General features: G+C 37.4%; 3 protein-coding genes across 5 annotated transcripts; 1 reads left to right on the plus strand and 2 right to left on the minus strand.

Annotated features, from left to right (window-relative positions):
• Window positions 1-415: 415 nt before the first annotated feature.
• On the minus strand, window positions 416-11635 carry LOC146482562 (WD repeat domain phosphoinositide-interacting protein 3-like). 3 transcript variants are annotated; one of them, XR_014864083.1, is made up of 11 exons: window positions 11455-11635; window positions 11291-11365; window positions 10162-10263; window positions 9551-9638; window positions 8588-8682; window positions 7901-8091; window positions 6789-6874; window positions 5417-5518; window positions 4719-4843; window positions 3104-4053; window positions 416-2918 (listed from the first exon to the last, which is right to left on the minus strand). XR_014864083.1 is itself a non-coding variant. In XM_085106989.1 (10 exons), exons 1-10 carry the CDS (start codon window positions 11519-11521, stop codon window positions 3950-3952), a joined length of 1035 nt encoding a protein of 344 aa, XP_084963115.1. In that variant the 5' UTR covers window positions 11522-11635; the 3' UTR covers window positions 416-3949. The 3 variants fall into 3 exon arrangements, 1 of the variants encoding a protein (XP_084963115.1); XR_014864084.1 differs by having other exon boundaries at window positions 416-527; window positions 576-4053; XM_085106989.1 differs by having other exon boundaries at window positions 416-4053.
• A 130-nt stretch (window positions 11636-11765) lies between these two features.
• On the plus strand, window positions 11766-15180 carry LOC146482563 (cytochrome c oxidase assembly protein COX19-like). Its single transcript, XM_085106992.1, has 3 exons — window positions 11766-11872; window positions 12704-12815; window positions 13399-15180. The coding sequence occupies exons 1-3, from the start codon at window positions 11800-11802 to the stop codon at window positions 13511-13513; spliced, it is 300 nt and encodes a 99-aa protein (XP_084963118.1). The 5' UTR covers window positions 11766-11799; the 3' UTR covers window positions 13514-15180.
• A 1393-nt stretch (window positions 15181-16573) lies between these two features.
• Window positions 16574-19293, minus strand: LOC146482564 (soluble calcium-activated nucleotidase 1-like). The gene has a single exon (XM_085106991.1). The coding sequence runs from the start codon at window positions 19233-19235 to the stop codon at window positions 18087-18089; it is 1149 nt and encodes a 382-aa protein (XP_084963117.1). The 5' UTR covers window positions 19236-19293; the 3' UTR covers window positions 16574-18086.
• Between the last annotated feature and the right edge of the window lie 4093 nt (window positions 19294-23386).

A 23386-nucleotide genomic window follows, 5' to 3' on the forward strand; every position in this document is an offset into this window, starting at 1 on the left:
TGAAGCTTCTTACTTTTTTTTTTCTCATACCTTCACTGTCAATTTACTTCAGTAACATATCCCAGATCAAAGTAACCTTGTGGCCTGATGTGAAACAAATTTGACCAGCAAGTTGGAAACTTTATTAATTTTGATGAAAATGGTTGTGCACACCAAGAAACTTGCCCAAGGGACTTGAGGATTAGCAGTGTTGACTAGTCCAGGGCATACAGATAGCAGGTCACAAATCTCCAAATATACTGGAGATTTTAATTCTTTCAGAATGATTTAAAGATCATGTGACTTGATTCTGGCCACGAAAAGGATGTACCAGGTACCGAAAATCACAAAGGACATACTTTGTACCAGGGGTCCCCCTATCATGCACCATAAAATAGGACCTTTAGCCTGGAGCAAAAAAGAGATAACAGCCATATTATTCATTCTGAACTTTTAATACTAAAATAGACCTCTCAATACAATGTTTATGTTTTTAAAACTAATTCTGTTAGTTTGAGATTTTCCATTGCTTACATTGACTACTCAATCTGTCCATTGAAATGTTTCTTAATATTCACTTTTCCGTTGACAGAAACAAAAAGTAGTCTTAGCAGCTCAATTCAGCACTCAAACCAAAGAAAGAGTGGCCATTGACAAAATTTGTTTATTAGTTTTGGAAAGTTAAGAATTTGAGCTTAGCTCTCAAGAATATTGGATTACGACCTTGTCATTTACCTTTACGAATTGACTAGACTAGACTTATTTCTTTGACCCCAAGGGGGAAAATGGTCTGGTTTACCTTTATGAACCTCTCTTAATTTCTAATAAAGAACTTTACTCTATTATTGCATATTGAGAATTATCGATAAACAAGAAATATCCCTATTGCATCCTGACCAATCATTTTCGATCCCACCTTCCAAAAGCAGGCAGAATCCTATTATCAATCCCTACTTCCACTCTCACTTTCGTTTCAGTTTGAAATAATTTCTGCACATCACAGCCATTTGATCACCATCTAGCCTCTCCATGGTGTCCTCATGGTGGGGAGTGGCGTGGAAAAAATTGCGCACACATGCAAACAAGAAGAGACTGGGCAGAGGAGGCGCCTTCTCTCCCGAGTTACTAACATAATTCGTACATGGTAATTTTCTTCGCGCCACTATCCATTATCTCAAAGCCTGCAACAGGTTAACCACAATCCTGTCTTGGTGCAGTACCAGTTTGACTAGGGTTGTGGCATCTGTTGTTTTCAATCCCTTCTTATAGTGTCAATCATTATTATAATGCTAACAGAAAAAAGCTTCCCTCAACAGTATTTTTTTCCAGTGTTACTCCCTTCTATTTTAAATCGCAATCTGTATCCCACAAAACCTATGTTGCTTCCTTCTTACTTGAAACTGGTCAAATTGCCCAACTTCAAACTCACCCAAGGTGAGTTACCTTGCCCACACGATAAAGTCACCATAAAATATGTGCATAAAGAACTCCCAATTTGAAAACATTGCATTTTATATTGCAACCATAATTTACGGCCCAGTTCACATGTCACTCTCTTGCTGTGTCTAATTTTATTCAATTGAGTTCATCAGAAAATCAACAAAAGTTTATAATAATTATTGTTGATTCAGTCATCAAATTTAATAATATTGTAATTTGCGTATATTAATTTTGTACTTAAAATGGAAGCATTATATTCAGAAACCGTCCCATATCAGTAAATGCTTTCATCTTCTTTAGAAACTCTTGAATAGAACTGGAGAGCTTAAATTTAAACCTTTTACCTCTTTTATCTCAAAAGGGCTGTTCAGACATTGAATTTCTGTCATGTTGAACTCATCAATTGAATTAAATTTGACATGGTGGAGGTGCAACATTTCAATCAGGCCTAACAAGCATTTCTTCTATTTCTCTATGTACTAGACAACTTTTCAGGTGCGGGTTGAGCTGGCTTGTTTTCCCTTCTCCTCGGATAGCTCAGACTTGATACAAGGGGACTTTTTTTAACCAAGTCACAAAACATCAGCTGGACTTTGTTGCCCAAAACATTTTAAAATTAATGTAAGGTGTTTTACACAAATGAAGTCATGATGTGACAGAATATTTCTTGCTTTGATTTCAAAAGTGTAAGCGAACAGTTGCCTTTTGCCTAGTAGATAGCCTGACTATATTTACCAAACTATAAAGAAATCGCTCAGTCTGTAATTTACACTTAGTCTAATGGCTTAGGATCAAACTGTTTACAAAATTTTGAATTCTCTCGACCTTAAAGGGGAAGTATCATGGGGTTTTTGACCTCTTTTGTCAAAATGGTAAAATAAGATCTTCACTTTGCTACAAAATAATTCTAGAACAACGAGAGGAGAAAAATCAACTCAATTCTTGACAGGAACAACTCGTACTCTGTTCTAGCCCATTTTGGAAACAAATATACGAAAACTTGAAAAACATTAGCCTAACATTTTTCAAGTTTCAATCCATTCCGGCCAACTCTGTCTCTGGCCAGAGGCAATAAGCGACAGTCTTTTTTGCTCAGGGGTGATAATTTATAACAAAACTAGACAATTAGTTTTTTGTTTCTGTTGTCAGATAAACATTTTTGGGTTTTGAAATGACATCAAATTTTCGCGATACTTCCCCTTTCATGTTCTAACATCAAATGCATTTTCTGTCTTAAATATCCTAGCATTTAGTAGGTGGAATAATAAAATAGCTGCAATTCAAATACTTGTGATCATGATGTAGCTTAACCCTTTCATCCCCAATATCAACTTGTATTTTCTCCTCACTGTCCTCCATATATTTCTTATTTTACTAGTTGGGAGATTTTGTCTTAAAATCAGGGCATTTTATCTTTGGTGATAATTTCTTTTATTTTCCTCACTTAAATGTTTAATCAAGCAGTGACAGTGTAAGGAGAAAACAGATGTTGATCACCACTGGGGCTAAAGCAGGGCTGTCACTAAGATTTCAAGTTGCTGGATAAATGCAACAAGTAGGCGGGGAATCAAACAGCTAGGAATTTCTTTTGGTTCTATTTTTCTTCTATTTTCCTATGAGAATAGCCGGGGACCACGTTCTTAGTAACCGGGGGAAATCCTCAGCCCCCGCCTCTTAATTACACAGCCCTGTTAAAGGGTTAAAGTATTTAATGTTATAAATATTATTGCATAGCACTAATTTTGAACCAAAATATCTTCAAAGAGATAAAAAAACAAACATGATAAAATGGTATATCTGTGGTGACAATGAAAAGCAAGCCAAAATCCAGATGATGAGTGGACGAAAAGGCGATTTTCATTCATAATATTGTGCAGTTCCAGAAGAAATTCATACCCACCCCATGGAGGGTCATTGGAAATTTCTAGGGGAAGGGGCGCCTTAAAAGTCAAAAGTGTAGAAGCAAAGGGTTAGTATGACGCTAAACTGGAATTTCCTGGGGGGGATGGGGGAAGCAAAACAAAAAACCTTTCATGAGGGAGTATGGATATTTTCTGGAACTGCACGTGATGCTTTTAGGCTTACAAAACATGTTTCACTCTATTGTATTACCATGTTCATGAAGTATTTGTCATAACAGAAGCTATTTGATATCTTACTTAACTTTGTCAAGATTGTTCTAAAAATTAATTTAATTGCCTAAAAGCTCTTGGACAAATGATGTTTTTTTTACATCCTGTTAACACTGAAAATTTACTGCATTGAATTTATACATTTTTAGAAGCCTGTGACAATGAAAGCATCATTTAACTAGCCAGACAGAATGCACTGTAACTAGGAATCTGGAAGATAAGACTAAAACATACATACAACAAAATTTCTAAGAATGGTCCCTTCACTTGAGCTTATTGCTTAAATTATCAGTCACATATTTGACATACCTTACCTTCAGAGGAGGAAGGAATAATTTTTTTGAAATTTTCACTGTTCATGGGTAAACTTCTTACAAAAAGCTAATTTGATGGTTTATTTAGTCTCCATCTGTCATCTGTAAAAACTGTGCATATGCATCTCGGGAACACTCTCCTTTGGCATTAAAAGCAAATTTGTAATAACTTCCATCCGCACAGATGGCTGTGAAGAAAAAAAAAACAAGTGGGACAGCTTACTTTCCTGACCCTTCTAGCCTCCCGCACAGTTTTATTTTGGGGGACTCCCCTAACAATGACCGCATGCGAGGCTAGCACCCTTCGCTCCCATTGGATGATACATGTGGCTCACTGTGGGGGTTACCCTTGGCATTACATTGTGGGTACTCATGTACCCCACTCTGTGTAGAGTACAGAGCTGTCAATAATAAATAAAGTGGGTGGCTGGTGTAATATTTTTTGTAGTTAATCAAAAGCCTCATCTCTCTTGGGAAAGAAATTTTGTTTGAAAATTGCAAAGCTCAAAATCATTTTTTTTTTAGATTTGAGCAAAATGATACATAATAAATTATTAATACCAATGAAAATAAATTCTTCACAATTTCATTGTTAATACGTTTAACACTCAGACTTGATTTGCTTTACAAATTAAATCTTAACATTATTTGCAGGAATTACAGCGGAATGTTCACCACAGAAAACCTGTCATGGCTCAGACAGGCACTGGGTCTTATTGAAAACACTGCAACACCACCTGCGATGCAATACAGTACCTCACTCTTTTTCACTCTGGGCCTCAACCTCACACAAAATTATGGATCTGCCACGGAAGAATAACTATGATAATTGTGAAAAACAAGCCACTCTTACCTATAACAGTATTCTTCTCTGTTCCAAATGCACATACACAATGAGGGTCACCAGGGACTTGAAATCGTGAAAAGCTCCACTTAGAACTGAAGTACTTAGGGAGGAAGTTATGTGCAGATGCAAGGCTGAAAAGAAGAAACACAAATGGGCATAATTTACATCTTTGTGTCGTTCTTTTTTTCGTTTTTTTTGATTGGCTGCTCCATTATGCCTCTGCTTTTCACTAACATTGCTTTACTGCAAAAATCCTGTAGAAAAAAAATTGCTGTACCCCAACAGTCTCTCCAGTCTCTCTACTGGCCAAAGAGCCTGAGAACTTAGGGTATATGATTGAGGGAGGAGTATTTTCTTATTAATTTGTTATTGGCAATGCATGCAGCTCTGACAGTGTAATCACCATTCGGATTGGTAGTTGGGGTGGGTGGAATAAGGCCATAAGTGACTTTTGAACTTAGGTAAAATTCTCCTTTTGCTTCATTTAACGAATACAAGGTACTTTGGAAGGAAAATCTTATTCTTACTAGCAATTTATCAGAAGGCACTCACAGTTTTTTTCCAGGCACCCCTTCAGTTCTTACTATCATTTTTTCTTAAGCGAAAAACTAGGCAAAGCTTGGCTAGCATTCTCCGTACAATCTTCTCATTGGTTTATTGAGGTAAACCATACATAGACCATATAATAAATATTATTTACTTACCTAGACTGCTTGTTTTTCTTGGGATCTTCAATGGCAAAGATATGGACAGTGCCATGATCACTTGACACACACAGAAGCTCTGAGTCGTGATTGAAGTTGATACTGCAAGACAACAATTTAATGCATGGCTATACAATAAATACTAGTTATGCAATCCTTTCGAGTGGTATACCGTGGAATATCTCACAAGTGACTTAATTTTTCTTAGTATACACATGAGCCTTTAAGCAAGTGTGTTTACAAAGAAAAATCAAGTCATGAGTGGGATATTCCACGGTATACCACGAGAAAGCACTGCATAACTAATTTATCCCACGCCACTCATTGATGTCTTAACAGCAAATACAATCAGTGAAAAAATATTCAACAGATTGGCAACATTTCTTGAGAGAACATAATTTTGATAAAAAAAATATATAAATAGGTACTGCTCATTAAATGTATAAAAGCCTTTCAACAAAAATTTGAAAAATGTGTAGGCCGCGAGGGACGCCGGTATGTTTTCTTGGAATACTACCTGTTGCATACCGCAGAATATGCAATGGGTTTCTAGCTTTCTGATTGGCTGTATTCTCTATGGCATGGGATAAATCAGGGTATAGTGTACAGTACCACTCAAATGTAAGTTGACAGTCCTCACATCTCGACCCTTGCACCTCAACTCGATTCTCAATTCTCAAAAATGTCGAGAATATAGTCTCGAGTCTCTTTTTATATGAACCAATTTGGGTAAAAGGTTTAAATTTCTATATTAGCAAAACTTAGGCTAGCGTACAAAGGACTTCAGTATTTCTGTATTGTAGCTGCCTTGAGTTTTGCTTTGAATCAACTTAATATGTAAGATTGTAACAAATTGGCTAATGTATACCTGTACTGAACTGACTGGAAACCATTACACAAACATGGTCTTTGGGTTCAACTTATATCCTCCCAAAATGTGTTGTAATATAATAATTTATTACCTTTAAACAGTCTCTGTAATTGCTATCCCATGCATTTTGAAATGTTCCCAATCTAACAATAACCTTTTTAAGTACGTAAATTATGATCATCCAAGTGAGCGTAGTCCTGAGAAGGACTGTTTTGGGGTGACTTTGACTCAAACAGTCCTTCTCAGGACCATACTTACCCGGATGATCATAATTTACGTACTTATGACATGACTCCTGGGTTTAAACCATTTTACAATAACCTGTAACATGTAAATGGTGTATACAGTAAAATGTCTTTCTTTCTTTTCCTCTGAAGCAAAAAATCAAAATCTAACATCAATCCAAGACTCTTTGTTCAATCCAGTGGGCTTGTTTGGCCCATTTCATTAATGTAATGCTCCTTTGCTTAATTATTTCTGCCACAAATTTCTTGTTCTTACCAGTAGATATTAGCACTTCCTGAGCCTCGCCTTAGTTCATGAAGTTGTGTTCCAGTACTTGTGTCAAAAACTCTTATTAATGTTCCCTGTGAATTAAGAAAATAATTCCAGTGGTGAGATGGGATTAGTAAATTTGAGAACAGTGGATGATCTGTGGATGGTTTGTGACATTGACCAGAAAGCTTTCTAACTGTGGTTTTTGCAGGAGAAAGCAATGTATTGTGAGAGAGTTGTTCACTTAAATGGTAAATTTTTATAAATTACAGGTCATTGAATGGATGAGTGTTGGTAGCAGTTTGTGCAACGTACCTTCACTTCAATTTATATTTGGTTTGGTATGTAAATTAGGAAGGTTGAAAAGGAAGTTTATCCTCCCTGGAAAAGTGAAGGCATGCCCAGAAGAATTTAGTTTTAAAGATACCAACAAAAGAGTGTGGATGGTTTCTAACTATGCTATTGATGTTCAGTTAATTTACTACAGCTTCAACTTCCCATGGTATGACTAGCCAATTCTCTCATTCCACAAAGGAATGCAAAACATTCCCCCATCAAACTTTTTGTGTGGTTGGAGAATCAGCACTAGACATGTGCATCATAGCTTAGTGGCAAATAAATGCACTTTAATTGAGCCTCTTTGTATCCAGACATGACAAATGATAGAGTCCAACATCACTGTAGAGTAACTGCAGTTGAGCCTTGAAGCCTTTCTTATTAACTATTGGTGGTAATCTCTCCACAGTTCCCAAGCTTACTAATCCCGACCTCTAATTCATTCACCCATTTACACTGTCCTTGAAACATCCCCATAAAGGCTACCGTTCTATAACAGCTCCAGAATTAGATCTGGGAGACATCAACGTACAGTAGAGAAGTACATTGTACAAAAGCAGATCTTCATGTATTTGAGTCGTACACTCTGTATGCTAAATTCTTCATTTGTAAGAAGTACAGCTCAGGATGGAAAGCACCGTAGACCATTAAATGGGAGTTGTTACTCCAAATATTTCCAGTTGTGCATGTACCTAACCTCAGAGGAACACACACCATAGATATATATTTTATCGATTGAACGATGCTCTAACACAGGACATCTGAACATGGTATTTATGCACCTTTTCTGAGGCTGTAGCCAGCCTTGTTCCCTGCAAATTCATTGCAATACAGCTCAGTGCTGCTTCATGAGCCGCAATTTCTTGTGGAGGACGGTCCGTGTTGGCTAAGTCTACTATCTGAACATGGCCTGTCTTGCGCGCAGGAAATGCCAGTAAAGAGTTGTTACTACTTGGACAAAGAACACACAGTCCTATGGGAAGTAAAGAAGAACAGTTAAGTTTTATTGTTGTAGTAATAAAAATAAAAGACATGATGGGTCTGGAAATTACTACTAAGGACAGCTTGAAAGTTTTGGCATAGGCGAGAACAGGTAGGCTGTGTTAGAAAAGGCTACTTTTTTTTCAAAAAAGATGTAAAATGGTGTGCACATTGTTTTGTAATGAATGAAATCTGAAAAGAGAGATAAAACAAGCATACCTAGTTCTGGGGAAATTTGAGATGCTTGATATTGAGCTGAGAAACCAAGAAAGCCAAACCAAATATGCAACTGAAGATGATTGATTGAGACCTGTCTTGTCTTCATTTTGTTTTGGTTTGAATTCTAGTTTGTCTGCTTCTTCTGTATCAAGACCATTCCAAAGCCAAAGAGGTGTTTATCTCATATCAAGAAATATTAAAGTGTACTCGTCTGTTGCTTTTTCATTTGCTTCAATTATGAATTATCATTTACCGCAGAAAGGTTTTACCTTTAGGATTAGGTGCTGTCTCAAATACATGCAGCTGTTGAGGATTCTGGGTGAACGTGAAAACTTTTATAAGTTCTGCAAGTACAACAACAATCCTAAAAAGAAAACAGGGAACAAATTTTAAATATTGAAGTCTTATTTCAACAAGGGTGAGTGTTTCATCATGTTCGCAAACATGGCTTTTTTTCACATTTCTTCAATCTCTAACAAATGAAATTGAAAATACCATAATTTGAGAGGGCGCATGGCTGAGTGGTTAGAGGTGAGGACTTGAAATCCAGTTCAAATCCCTTCTCTGACCACCAGATGGATTTGTTTCATGGTAATTGCCTGTTTCAAATCCTTGGCAATGTCTTGTAAATAGCCAACTGGTAAGCCTTCCTACCTGCCATGCCCAGGTGGCATTTTTAAGAGTTTTGTTGAGTTTCTTATGTTTATTTGAGTCATTCAGTGTTTCCAATTAGCAGTGCTAAACGCATTGACACTTAATAAAAGTTTAATGTCACCAAAGGGATAGGCCCAAGTGTACATGTACCCAATATAGGTGTCTGTATTTATAGAGGTAAGGGTTGTAAGAATTTTGAAACTAGAGCACAAGGAGAACTGTCAGTGATAGAGACATGTCTGTATTATGGAGGTGTCTGGAAAGAGAGGTTCAACATTACCTTTCTGTCCCATTCATATTTCTCAGCAGATTCCTCCATGTGGAATGCAGTCATATCTAATTCATGACCAACTGACTAACTGATATCTGACTCATAACTGACAACTGATATCTGAGTCATGTCTACATAACGTTTTATTTTTTTTCTTTTACAAAACAGTGCCTAATCAGGATGGGACATTGTTTTTGGTTAAATGATATTATTGTTAATGAGTAGGACAAAATATTTACATGTTCATGTACAGTGTACTGCCCTATTTTTAAACAATTTAAAACAATATCTGATCTACAGAACTGACCTGTCTCTTCTGAGTTTGACAGCTTTGACATCACTTGAAAAATCCAATTCTATGACACATTTCTTCTTCAAATCATCCCAGACCATCACTAAAACATTGTTTAAAAAACAGACAAAAGAAATCCATCATTGAGAAATAAACTTTTACACACTATGCTAAAAACCCAGCGTTCATTCAATTGTGGTCCAGGTATAGTCATTCAGTAGCAATCAATATTGGAAGCCATTCAATACAATAATAATTACTAATTGCTATTGACTGTTATTAGTTTTAATACTAATAACAATCAAACTCTGCTAGCACAGGAAAAATATTTATTGATAAAATGGAGAAAATCAATAACAAGAAAACAACTCATATTTATTTTTCAATAATTTAATTTAACTTAATTTAATTTATTGGCAGCTTACAGTTGCACAACATTTAAGCTAAAATGACAAATTAATTATCAACAATGAATGATTGTAGAAGAACTTCAGAAAAGTCTAAAAATTTGTTACAAAATGGAAAGCTAGTGAGGGCCACAGGTCAGAGTAATTACATTGTAAACTTTGTTTTTGGTTTTGTGACACTCAATTTCGATTAATGAAAACTGTTCTAATTATAATTACCTTTATTCCTGGGATATTTTGGGTTTTGACCTCCACCCACAAGTGCAAGATAATTACACCGAAAAAGCATTTCCACATGATTAATACCACCATCTGGGAAATCTGCAGAAAAAAATACCAACAATTCAGTCCACCTGAAAATTGCCCCCAATGCTTGAATATATGCTTATTCACGAACCAAAGATTACTTCTCCTCCCCCTATCATGGGAGAAAATACATACTGTACAGATATCTTTGTGTCTTTAGAGTCCCTCGGATTGAACCATTGACATCTGCATATATGCAAGTAATAATGGACATAATGACCTCAGAAGGCAAACAAATTGTTCAGATTGAAAGCATTTTGAGGAACGCAAAATCTCCAGAGTTTATTGTATAGTGCAGCAGTGATAACTGCAAATAAAAAATATATTAGTGTTTAAAAATTTGCACTAGTTGAACACAATGAACAAAAAATTGGGGCACCATGTAGTTCTTAGAACACCTCACAGGCTTGGCTTAAAAAATGGCTATAGAATACAGGGCCACTTTTCCACTATTATAAACACAAGTGGCTCAGCAGCTCACCAGTCAAATAGAATAAGTATTATTCAGGCAGCAGTTCAACGGCTTGGTGGCTGGCTAGTTGACTAGCAAGCCGCCAAGCTGTTGAAGCTAATTTATAAACCTTACTCAATCTTTAAATTCTGACTGCGACTGGTGAGCCGCAGAGCCACTTTAGTTTACTATAAACCTTACTTGTTCTTTAAAATAATTCTGACCACGACTGGCGAGCCGCCAAGCTGCCTAACTTATACTTCTCAAAATGTGGCCCTGCATTCTATAGTTGCTCTTAAAAAAACAATAGTGGATCAATGAACAAACAACGGAAACAATGAATTCGAAACCTACATGTACATGTAAAATATGCATGCAGCCCTGAAACAACAGAGCTCCAACGAAATAAGAGGTTCTAAATAGCTGCATGCTATCTTAAATAATTGACTTATTTTAGACCAAACTGGTCAAAAAAGTCTTGTACCCTTTTAGGCTATACATTTATATGCACATTCCCTTTCCTCGGAGGTACGCTGGTGTGAGTGTAATGATGTGTGTAGCTATAGAGCTTTGTATAGATTGTCAACATACCTTGTCGTTCTTTCTCTTTCAAGGGATCACAGTTGTAAATCCTGAAACCGTTTTCCATGCCGCAAGCAAAACATCCTTCGAGAGAGGAAGTGATCAAAGTTGTTGACTAAATATATAGTTGACCACCAAGGATGCAAGTACTCGAATCCGTTTAAAATACATACCTTGGTCTTGATTGAAGCCTGCGTACAGCAGCCCATTGCCATACGAATTTGTCTGACTGATGTTCATTTTCACCGTTCGCTGAATTTTGAAACCAAGCGTGGAAACTCACATAGTTCTACACTAAAACACTAAGAACCATACAACGTCTTGGTCAGCCATTTTGGATTTACAAACACCACGTGACAGATGGTCCGTGAAAGCCTGGTTTTAGAGTAGAGCCAATGACAAGATGCGAAAGAAAATAATAACTGTCTTTACATCAGCGTTTGTGATTCGTCACTTCCTAATAAATCCCAGAAACCATTTCAAGCAAACAAACATGGCGGCAATACAGTTTTGAAGAGATGAACCCCGGTGGAAGAAAAATATTTCGCGCGAAACCACCTGACAAGGGTAGCTTCCCTTTAGATCATGATGGTAAGTAGCAGCTGGAATAATTTAGTAATTTGTTCACCAGCCTGGGTGAGCTAAATTAAATTTCAGTGTCAGCCTATTGTGCCAGGCTCTTATCTTGCCCCCATACTTTTCTCATAAACGTACTGGGGAGAAGTTACTAAAATATCAAGAAAAGTCACCTTGGGTGATCATATCCTTGATTCTCCACTGTTAGGGTGGATAATATCCAGCGGATATATTGCTATCCAACCGGTAAAATGGATTTACAGTTGTATTAGTTGGAGTACATTTTATTCACTGGATAGCGATTTATCCTCTATATAAGGTTATCCATTCTTTGAACAACTGGGGCCAGATCGATAAAACATACAACACTATTGTAGCTACTGTAAATGGTCAATGTCACTTGAAACAGTCCTTCTCAGTACTACACTCACCTAGATAACGAGCCACTTGTCAGGTGTTGTATCAATTTGCAGAAAACTTGTGAAATGAAAATGTTTCCTTTTTTGGGTCCAAAATGGGGTATAAGCTTATAATATTTTAACATTTTAGTATGAACTGGAGTAGCACATGAGAGCATTTTTGTTCCAATACAGGATGGATTTTATAGGCCCCGGGGAGCATGCCAACGACTTCAATTTCGAGATCCATACAACTATTTCCAAAAATAATCAAATGCTATCTGCTATTATTATTAGGGACATTAAAAAGTCTTCAATTGGGATCCTATTCAAACAATCAATAAATTATTGTGTATTTTGAAGGTGATGGGCAAATATGGAGTATTGATAATACTAAATATAGGTAGACTGATACTAAAGTGATAGATGAATTTGGTATATGTAACAGGTGAATGTAAAGAGCACATGAAGAGATATATGAACTGCTTGAAGCAGAACAACAATGACAACCACATGTGCAGAACTGAGTCAAAAGACTACCTTCAATGTAGGATGGAGAGGTATACTTTCAGTCAATATTATCCCTTTTTTTAGTTTAGGTGAAAATGTTAAATTCCCTGGACTTATTTCCATATTTTAAATGTAACACTGTTATACAGTTCTTTTGAAGGTTAAGTTTCTATCACATCTACATGTAGGCAAACGACCCAAGGTGGACACTCAGATTTGAAAGTCACCCAGAGGAGACATTTGTGTAGATGAAGTTAAAAACCCACCAAAATACCCAGCAAAAATAGAATTTTCAACCTCCCAAATATCCTTCTCACCAAGGGTTGGAACAATACTTGTTTTGTGTCTGATGGATTTCCATTACATCTGCATGCATCAGAAAGGAAACATTATAAATTTGTTTTGTCATGTCAAGTTACTGTCATTGGACCAATAACATCTCTACAAAATTTCCCTAATTTTGACCATCCTTGTTCATTCTTTAAAGGATGTTGATTTATAGGTACCAAAAATGTCTTTGTGGGCAACTGTGCAAGGAGTTTTTGTCCAAATGTATGGTAACTAAGAAACTAGCTGAACAAATTGTTTACAGTGAGAAGTTCATTGTACATTATTATTTTTTTGACTTGTCAGGCAACTTATGGCAAAGGAAGACTTTGGAAAACTTGGATATCATGAAGATTCTGGTTCAAAGAATGATGCATCGCATCTGGGAAATGTAAAAAGTACCGAACATTCTACAAGCTGACAGTGGTTTTAAAAATGGCAGCTGTTTTGCAATGTACATTCTGTAGACTTGATAAAGACCAGTGTAACGTGCATAGATAATGAATCAGAATGTGTACTTCCAATGATCACACTGAGAAAAACTTGTGGTCTTTCAAGGCTAATTTGGAGGATTGCTACAAATCAGGAATGTTTTGAACTATTTTTTCCATATCCTTGACCATGACTGTATCAGTTATCTCAAAAAGCTCTGTGTATTTGTTTCTGAGATGTTGATGGATTCATACAGGCTTTCTTTGTGCTATTAACTACTTAAGTTTAATACATAACTGCTATGGTCATTTGCTTATTCAGACATTCAATCTACTGGGCAGATTTTTATGCTTAACAAATTAATGGCAGTTTTCTATGGTCTGTACTCTTATAGACCATAAAATTATGTCATAAGATGTCCAAAACTTAAATGTGGCTCGTCATTTCACCGCCAAAGTTTTGAACATTTTATGGAGGCATTTTGTTGTGCATTTAACAACTTGACAGCAGTTTTCTATGGTCTATACTCTTATAGACCATAAAATGACATAAAAAAATGTTCAAAACTCAAGTGGAACCACGAGTTGCAGGCGAGTGGTTTCACTGCCAAGTTTTGGACATTTTATGGTGTCATTTCATGGTCTATAAGAGTATAGACCATAGAAAACTGCTGTCGATTTGTTTTTTACAATAACATGGAAAAAGTACAAGCGGAATTGGCTATTTTTTTTTGTTGAGAAAGTGCGCGCGTTACATCTGACATCATTTTTATTGTCTGTACTCTTATAGACAATAGCTACGAGCCAATCAGCATGTGGGAATTTGGACAGTTATTGTAAAAAAGAGTATAGACTGTGGAAAGCTGGCGTCAATTTGTTTTTACAATAACTTGGAAAAAATATGATTGGAATTGGCTTTATTTTCCCTCAAGAAAGTGCAGATGTTACATCTGACATCTTCTGCACTCTTATAGATAGCTATCAATAGCTATGAGCCAATCAGCGCATGGACATTTTGACAGTTATTGTAAAAAGGTGATTGTTGCTGCTGATCCAGGGGAGTAAGGATTATGCTGTGAGAAAACAAATATTGACTTGTAATCAGGCTGTTTTTGTTTCTTTTGGTAACCATCCTTGTGTGAAACGTGAACTGTGGCTAAGTCAACCACACAATACTAAACAGGAGCGTTGGTAAAATTAGGTTGATTGTAAGTTAAGGAAGTACAAGGTGCATTGTAGGGACAGAAAATAGACAAGATTAGAAATGCACAATGTGGATGCACAAATTAGAAAAAGGAAAAGTTGTAACTGTCCAGGCCCCAGTTGTTCAAAGCCTGATTAAGCTAATCCTGGGTTAACGTGAACCTTGATTCCTGTTTAATTACTATTAATGAAGACTCTTCAAAAAGATTTTTGTTCCTCAGTTTTGATTTACACTTTTCTTTACCACTAGCTTAAAATTAGGTTTTAAAATCATTTTTAATAAGCGAGATGAAAACCTAGGTTAACTTTTAATCAGGGATAAACGTCAATCGGCTTTTTAACAACTGGGCCCAGGTTATTCTCGTCAGACAATTAACTTTTCCACTTCTGCTCCTTTCTGTACTTTACACACAGGCTGATATATTGAAGGTGTTATTAAATGGCAATAATTGTTTATTGTTTGTAGTCCCATAACAATATTTACATTGGAAACAATTCAATAATTTATTGCAGTATACTAATGACATAAGAAAAAATAAAACAAAATTAATTATTTCATTACAGTGGACTATTTACTTTCAATTAAACAACATCTAGTATTTTTGTTGAGGGGTTATTTGCTGATACAGCAGTCACCCCATGGAAAGTTAATTATATTCTTTTAATGCTTGTTTTAATAACGACGAATTTCCAAGTGGCAACTGTCAACCACGATAGCCCTGAGGCAGAAACACTATACGCATATAATTTGTTTTTCTTGTTCACAGCTAAAAAATTTTTGTGAACAAAAATGACTGAAGAATAATGGCATTTTGAATTTATGCTTTAACACTTTGATCTTTTAGGTGAAGTGTTGAAATAAAAAATACAAACATACAAGATGCAAGACATACAATGTAAGCACCCCAGTTTCTTAATCCTAATTGAATAAGAAAAATAAATGGACAAGTTCAAACCAACTGGATATTTTAGCCAAACGGACCACATTGCCTGACAGTGTCTCTGTGCAGATGAACACTACCAGGTCATGTGATCAATTTAAACCAATCAAACTGAGGAAATTTTGTGGTGGTGAGCATTAATAAAAAGTAGTAATACATGGCTTATTTTACAGACCCCCACTCTCTTCCTCTCGGTCTCACCTAAGACAACCCATTTTGGATCATGCGATACGTCACTGAAATGAATTGTCTTAATGACTGTGATGGCCCAACAGTAAGCTGTACTGAAACTAGGCAAGAACTAATCTTTGACCACAGTCTGTGCAAGGTGCACGCAACTTGCAAAGAGCAGATGCCTTTCAATAGCCTGGTGAAACAAGCCACAAAAGGCATCGGCTCTCACTGCCTTTTTTGTATTGTGTTAGGTGAATAACCAAAGGGTTGGTGCACTGTCATTTAAACAGAGGTCAAAGTTAATTAAACAAATTAACCAGGAAGGAGTATTTCTGTTACTGTTGTCTTCGGCTTGGCTTCAAAAGTGTTGCTTATTACATGATGCCACAATCTCACACACAGATCTTCTCCTCTCTCTGAAGGTGAAACATCCGGGCCCTGTTGTTCAAAGCTGGATTAAGCTAATTCTGGGTAAACGTGAACTTTGATTTGAGTTTAATTACTAATCAATAAAGATTCGTTAAAAATATTTTTGTTCCTCAGTTTAAACTTAGACTTCTCTTTACCAATAGCTTCAAATTAACTTATAAAAACATTTTTTACATGCAAGATCAAAACCTCAGTTAACTTTGGGCATAAGCGCTAATCGGCTTTCAAACAACCGGGCCCTGGGCATGAGATTAGACAACACAAGTGACTGAGAAGGTGGAACCGAGTTAATTGTGCGAGAAGTCCAGCACAAAGTAGTTTAATAAAATATAGCATGGCTAGCATGCCACTTTAGTTACAAGTTCAATTTTGGCAGCAACAGTCTGAGTGTTCAAGTATATTGTGAAAGAAAATAATGGTTTTGATTTCAGGAGACTGCAAATGAATGAAGTTAGTCTCCGTAATTATTATTGGAGTATCATATTTGCTTAAAAAGTGCTGCACTGCAGCACTTAGATAATTTTTTAACTTGTGGTGCTTATTCAAGGACAGTGTTTATTTAAGAAGGTGGTTATTAACTAATTGAAAAGCACTTTAAGATAAAACAACTACTCTTAAGGCCAATTTAGATGGTACAACTTTTGCTTATGACTGTCGCACATGTCTTTTAGAGCGCACGCTGCTCGTGTCATGCAAAAAATCGCACACAACTCTTGTCATTCAACATTGCCTATACCTACGATTGTGGTAGGATTATAAAACATGTTTTAAAATCCTAGGACATTTTTTGTGACGTACATGACAGCCGTAAGGGAGTTGTAGGTTTGATTCACACAAAACAATTCGTGTTGTAGGCCTGTCCTAAGTTTGTAACGTGCAACAAAGTCGTACCATGTGAATCGCCCTTTATGATGTTACTTAATACAATAGTCTAAGAGGAACAAAAGGAAAGTCAGATTGAAATATCAATGGAGAGTTTTAGATCCGAGTTTACTGTGAACCTCTAACCACGGTTTGCAGTTACTTGTTTGTGGTTCAACATTCAAACGTAATTCGATTTAGTTGTTCTTGCAAATTTACGGCCACTATTTTGAATCAGCAGCCATGAATGGCACTTGTTTTCAAGATCCAATAGCAATTATCAAATTTAGCATTTCGCCCCAATTTGTGCCTCTGTTAATGGATAAAGACTTGCTCCACAAGATTTTTGTATCATTACGTGAGATAAAACGAGTTATACCGTAAAAGCTTTCAGGTAAATGACATACGTAAAAACCTAATTCTCCACATTGAAAACGCACATCAAAAGCCTCAAATGTGACATCAAAGACTGGTCACATTACCTCCAGTGGTTCGAGGTAAACTCGGATCTAAACTCTCTAATATGACTGTCTCTCTGAAACTTTCTTTAAGGTCTATAAGAGTACTGGTTATAAAAAAAACTGCTAATGATTTGCTAAACAACTTTCAAAAGTGAAAGTCACTTTCCTGAGGTGCTTTCCATTTAGTCAAAACATTTATATCAGGTTCAGCCAGTTGATATGCCAAATACCACATGTGGATCAAACAGATTTTTTCCGCAGGTACACTATACTTCACTTTTTCTGTTCCAACCGGTTGGGACTGAATTTAGCATTTCATTAGCACGAAATTTTTTTTGTCTTCTTACACCATTTTCTTACATTTTTTGGTCTACCAATGAAATTTCATTTCACACAGAAAGTTTCCAGAATTTCAAACCGACAATGTTGATTAAAATGGAAAGTGCCTGTTGTTGTTGTTGTATTGAAAAAGGAATGTTTCTTATTATTGTGCCCTAAATAAATTCAATTCCTTCAAACTTATTGTTTCCAATGTAAGTCTCCTGCATGATCATTTTACCAAAAATATCATAAGCTACAATATAGGAGCGAATAGTTCCTTGGTCTTCTTCCGTCTTGAGAGCCACAAACATTTTATCATCAGTGCCTGGAATGAACTTAAATGATGAAAAACCATGAGTTAAACTCAATTCTCCTATGGTGCGCACATTGAAGTTTGTGAAGTCTTCATCACAAGTTATCATGACATTTGTTGCACGATGTTCATCGTCCTTCTCTGTGTACATCTCATGACTAGCTCGCCTTGGTAAGAAAAACCACTTCTTATGCTTATCACTCCAATTCGCAGCTTCGTGGATGATGTAACCTGGGTACTGGATCCCAAGGGCCCCCCTCAAGGCCTCGTACCTGGACACCCAATCATGATGTACCACATCACCATTGGGCCCAATACTCTTCACCCACTGTGGGTTATGATGCTGGAAAACTCCCTCCGTTGTTGTCCACTCCTTTCCAAGGCCACCGACATAAAGAGTTTTTCCTTTAACAGCCATCCATTCCGCTTTAAAGCCCTTCTCCTCTGTGCCATCCCCATCAGGGAGAATGACCCAAGCCACTGTGTGTTTCTCCAGAATTTGAAACACTACTCCGGTTCGATCGTCAGCAGCATACAATTTGCCATTAAAAACTATCAACTCTGACAGTTCCATGCCTCTTCCTTTTTGAGACAAAGTGGAGGATAACACCACAACATCTTTATCCCACTCTACAGACACCTGCCCGTTGTTATGTAAAGTTAGGTAGCCACGTTTAAAGTGACTTGTCCACGTATTTTTTTTCGTGGTTGACTTGGAGTTTTCGTCGAGATCCGCGATAACCCCGATTCTAAACCTCTTCCCTTCAGAGGTGGTTTCTGGGCGCGTCAACGGGTATGTGCTGTTGTATTTTCTCTCGCAAGCTTTCCTGTGGTAGTAGTCAATACTGTTAGCGTTGATGGAAACTGTTTGGTTATCGCCGGACAACCACCAATACAGAAGTCCAATAGTAAGGCTCAGCCCTACACCTATAAAGGCACATTTACGAACCAGGACTTGTAGATCGTTAGGAGTCGAACTTCTGCGGTACATTTTCAAAAGGTTACGCATTTCACGAGAAATCCACGTTACAGGGGTTTTAGGAGGTATCCACTTGATGATGCTGAGCTTCCAGGCACGGCTGTGAGCGGGCATGATGCGAGCATTTAGGCACCAGTTTGAATTTAAAATTATTTGGTCGCGCGTACATTGGTACCGAGTTTGAAATCAGTAGATATGGAAAATAGGTATGGATGAAGTCGACGACGACATATGTTTTTGCAACAACGAACGACTTTAAACAGGAATGGCTCCGACATGTATTTGGAAGATAAAAATAGCGATTTTCTAATAAGTTAAAACTTACTCAGGCTACTTAGTTGATCAGGGATAGAGGTCTAACCGAAACTTTATGTCATCACAAAAAAAACCCACTTGTTTAGTAAGTTAAAACTTGATTGACTGCTATGGTGTCTGTCCTTGAGTGCAGGCTAGACTTTGGTAGTTGTTATGTGATTGGCTAAGCAGTGGTGAAGGAATGCCGACTTCTGGCAATCACTCGTTTGTGTGGAGGAAGGTAATTCGACTGGCTCACTCCCGTAAAATCCTGGAAAGGATTGCATTGGAGGCTAATTTTTTGGCGCTGAGTCGTTACCTGGCTCTACTTCATCATTCTACTTCGAAATTGTTGCGCGCCATGTTGAGTGCAGCACTGATTAGTTATCGTGAATGGAAAGAGAAAAATGAAATGTACAAAACGTAGCACCATGTGTCATGAAATGTTCTAATAACATGTAACACAGCTTTTGTTTTCTCTGGCGAGTAAGAGACATTCAGTCCTCCCTGTGGGGAAAGGTCTGAGAAACCCACCTAACCATCGTCAGTTCGCTCACCCTCTAAAGTCAGCCAACAGATTTCCGTGAGAACGTAACACCTTCAGCTGATCTCTATGACGGAAAAACTATATGAGGGGGGCATTGAGATTTTCGGTTTTGGCCATTTTTAGGTCGGTTTTTCCACCTCAAAACTTCGGTTTTTCGGTTTTGGTGTCTGTTGCGGTTTTTCCTTTTTTTTATATTTATAATTTTAAGCATTTGGTTTTCGGTTCAGCCAAAATGCAAGCGGTAATTCTCGGCTCTGGCATCCGTTGTGGTTTTCGGTTTTTCTATTTGGTTTCCGGTTTGTCTTTGGCAATTATGCGCCTTAACTGCGTGCGCGTGCCAAGACTCAGTTGCCCAGGGAGTTCTCAGCTCAGTTCTCCTATTTCCTTTGTTGCCCTCTGAAAAGTGCAACAAAGGAAATAGGAGACGTAAGCCTGCACGTAATTGGTTAGACGTAATTGGTTAGACGTTATTGGTTAGGGTTAGAGGAATACGTGGCCAACCTCATTCTCTGAGTAGGTGGTCGCGCATCTCGGATTTTCAATGGACCTTCTCAGAGCTGTACGATATCGCTAAATTTCACCAAAGTTCTCTATTGCAACTCAAAGGAGGATTTTTGTCAATTTTCGTTATTTAAACAGAGATCAGAAGAATTGCCGGATTCACGCGCATAGCGTCCATAAATACCGTGACCGTATGCTTCAAGTGTCACCAACGTACCACATCGATTAGGGGTTTGGAAATTGAGGTATGTAAATTTTTTGTTTTGATTGTTTTGTTTTTGTTTTTCGGTTTTGATCGAAATATGCTTCCGTTTTAGGTGATTTTTTGTGCGGTTTTTCGGTTTCTAATAGACCCCAATGCCCCATTCCTATATGAGTGGATCACGGTGGATGGAGCTGTATGATAGAGAATCCTCACTCTTATTAAAAGTGCTTGTTCACATTTCTGCCTTCGTCCTTCAAAAGAGTTAATTTCGATCGAAGTCATTCGCAAGAACCGCGATCGGTGGGAGTCCTTAGTTACTTCAGGCCCTTCCACAGTAGTTAGATTTGCAACTCTCATGAATTATCCGAAGTTTGCAAAACAGGGACAGTTATATTTTGATGTGCAAGCCGCTTCACACCCAGTCATTAAAGAATCGCACAAACTGTAGTGCAAATTGTGATTTTTCACCAATAACCTTTACAACAATCATGGGTAATGGGAGAGTTAGAGGAAAGATGAACCAAAACAACACGACTGACTACGAATAAAATACTCGGCGGCGAGAGCTTTTAATGCGAGGGTCGGGGGGGTCAGGGGCTTGCTACACCAGGTACTTTTGTGCCAGAAGCTTTTCAACACCGTACTAGACGACTCATGCCACAAGCTTAGGTCAATCCTTCCACCTTTGCATGATAATTCACGTTATAACCTTAGGAAACAGCACCATTTTAATGTGCCACAGCTTCGTACTGATAGAACTATAAGCAATACATGTCGAGGAAATTTAACTTGAAATTTAGCTAAACTTTATCTGGGCTGTGGTTTCTAGTTTTTAGTTTTAGTCTAATATACGTTTCTATGATGAATCATATTTACATTTTTCAATTTTTTTCTGTACTAATTAAGTTGAATTTTAAATATTTGTAAATAATTACGTAAAGCTCGTTCCCAGGACCCTCTCTTAAAGCAAGAGAGGACCCTGGTAACGAGATAGGTGTGGAACAAGTCTTAGCTGATGAATGTTGATATCGACTACTTTGTTCAGTCCTTTTGGCCCTGCGTTCGAAAACGATGATGAAAAAGATTCGTGTGAACTCTGTGGATCTCTCTTGATGTCGATCAAGTACATGCCATCGGCTTTAGCAGGACCAGCTGAAAGTAAGTCTTGCAGCTACAAGAAGGTCTTTACACCTGTACAGTCTTTGAAGGTCCATCCCTACGACGGTCCGGCAATTGAAATTTGTGCGAGAGTTGTAATTGCACAATACGACGCTGTAATTTAGTGAAACGTTAAAAAAAACTGTGACCTACTTTTACAGTCTGTAAAGACTGTCTGGAAGGATTGCCAAACCTGTTGAGATGGAGACGTAAATATATTCCATGTCCCCTAAAGCAGTTGTAAAGAACCGCTCGTTACATGTTTGTGGGGGAGGGGAAGGGGGCGATAGGTGAAAAAGAGAAAGTATTTACTCCAGGGCCCGGTTGTTCAAAGCCCGATTAAGCTAATCCTGGATTAACAACAACTTTGGTTCGATTTTTATTACACAACAATAAAGATTCCTCCAAAAGATTTTTGCCCCTCAGTTTTCGTTAAGACTTTTCTTTACCTTAAGCTCGAAATTAACCTTGAAAACCATTTTTAACGAGCAAGATGAAACCGTCAATTAACTTCTAATCGTAGATTAGCGTTGATCGGCTTTCGAACAACCCGGCCCAGGAGTGTTAACATTGATAACCGGTGACCCACTAGTTTATATAATGACCCTTCCAAAACCACATAACGGAGAAACAAAAATAACAACATCACCAACCTAATAGCATTTAATTAAAACTACAAAAATTAAAGCGATTCGACATTTCGCGGATGAAATAGCTAACATCATTATCAAGGAAGAAAATCAATTGAAGCTGTGAAGGTCAGCAATAAAGTTCAAAATGGCCTTCACAACTTCAATTGACTCAATTGTTAGCCATTACATCGAAACGTCAAATCGCTTTAATTTTTGTATTTTTGATGGAACTAAACACTAAGAAAATGGGGCATTGAAGTTTTTTAATGCTTGAAATGCCGCCGCCTGAATTTTGGAATCAGTTTTCAATGAAAGCCTTGAGAATCTTTAACAGGAGCCCAAGCTCATGTACCTATCAGCTGCTATCACGAGGGGCGTTAAAATATTCACAAAGAAGTCCAACATCCAACATCAAAGTCTCTGTGAGAGCACGAGCTACCAGCCCTCCACTTAGTCGTTTTACCCTCCCCTCCCCAAAAAGGACTGCGTGGGAGGCTGATGAGCTGGCTGTTTTAATAGAAGGTGTCACTTGAAACTCAAATTCAGATTTGCTTTCCTAATATGAGCTTCTCTTGTTAAAGAAAACTAATTGAAAAAATAAACGAGTAACAAAACATAATACATAACAAATAAGTCGGTAACAGTTAACACGAAAATACCGTTCCACTCGGCAACTAAATTTTCGCGAATGGTTCAAACTGGAACGCTGGGCCGAATGGAAAGCTCCCATCGTATCCATGCAACCAACTGTTTAAATTTAAATAAAGGTAGCTAGGATTGATTGTATTGTCTTTGCAAATAAGTACTCGCACAAACAGTATGTATTTATTTCCTCTTTTTTAAT

The sequence above is a fragment of the Pavona decussata genome, unplaced genomic scaffold (genome assembly GCF_977016875.1).
Source record: "Pavona decussata unplaced genomic scaffold, jaPavDecu1.1 SCAFFOLD_45, whole genome shotgun sequence".
Taxonomy (NCBI): Eukaryota; Metazoa; Cnidaria; class Anthozoa; order Scleractinia; family Agariciidae; genus Pavona; species Pavona decussata.

Coding starts and splice junctions, on each gene's coding strand:
- LOC146482562 (XM_085106989.1), bottom strand. CDS start 11,521: ATGAACATCAGTCAGACAAATTCGTATGGCAATGGGCTGCTGTACGCA. Junction 10,264..11,290: donor GAAAGAGAAAGAACGACAAG/GTATGTTGACAA, acceptor TTTTTTCTGCAG/ATTTCCCAGATGGTGGTATT. Junction 8,683..9,550: donor GTCAAACTCAGAAGAGACAG/GTCAGTTCTGTA, acceptor TTTTCTTTTTAG/GATTGTTGTTGTACTTGCAG.
- LOC146482563 (XM_085106992.1), top strand. CDS start 11,800: ATGAACCCCGGTGGAAGAAAAATATTTCGCGCGAAACCACCTGACAAG. Junction 11,873..12,703: donor CTTCCCTTTAGATCATGATG/GTAAGTAGCAGC, acceptor TATATGTAACAG/GTGAATGTAAAGAGCACATG. Junction 12,816..13,398: donor CTTCAATGTAGGATGGAGAG/GTATACTTTCAG, acceptor TTGACTTGTCAG/GCAACTTATGGCAAAGGAAG.
- LOC146482564 (XM_085106991.1), bottom strand. CDS start 19,235: ATGCGTAACCTTTTGAAAATGTACCGCAGAAGTTCGACTCCTAACGAT.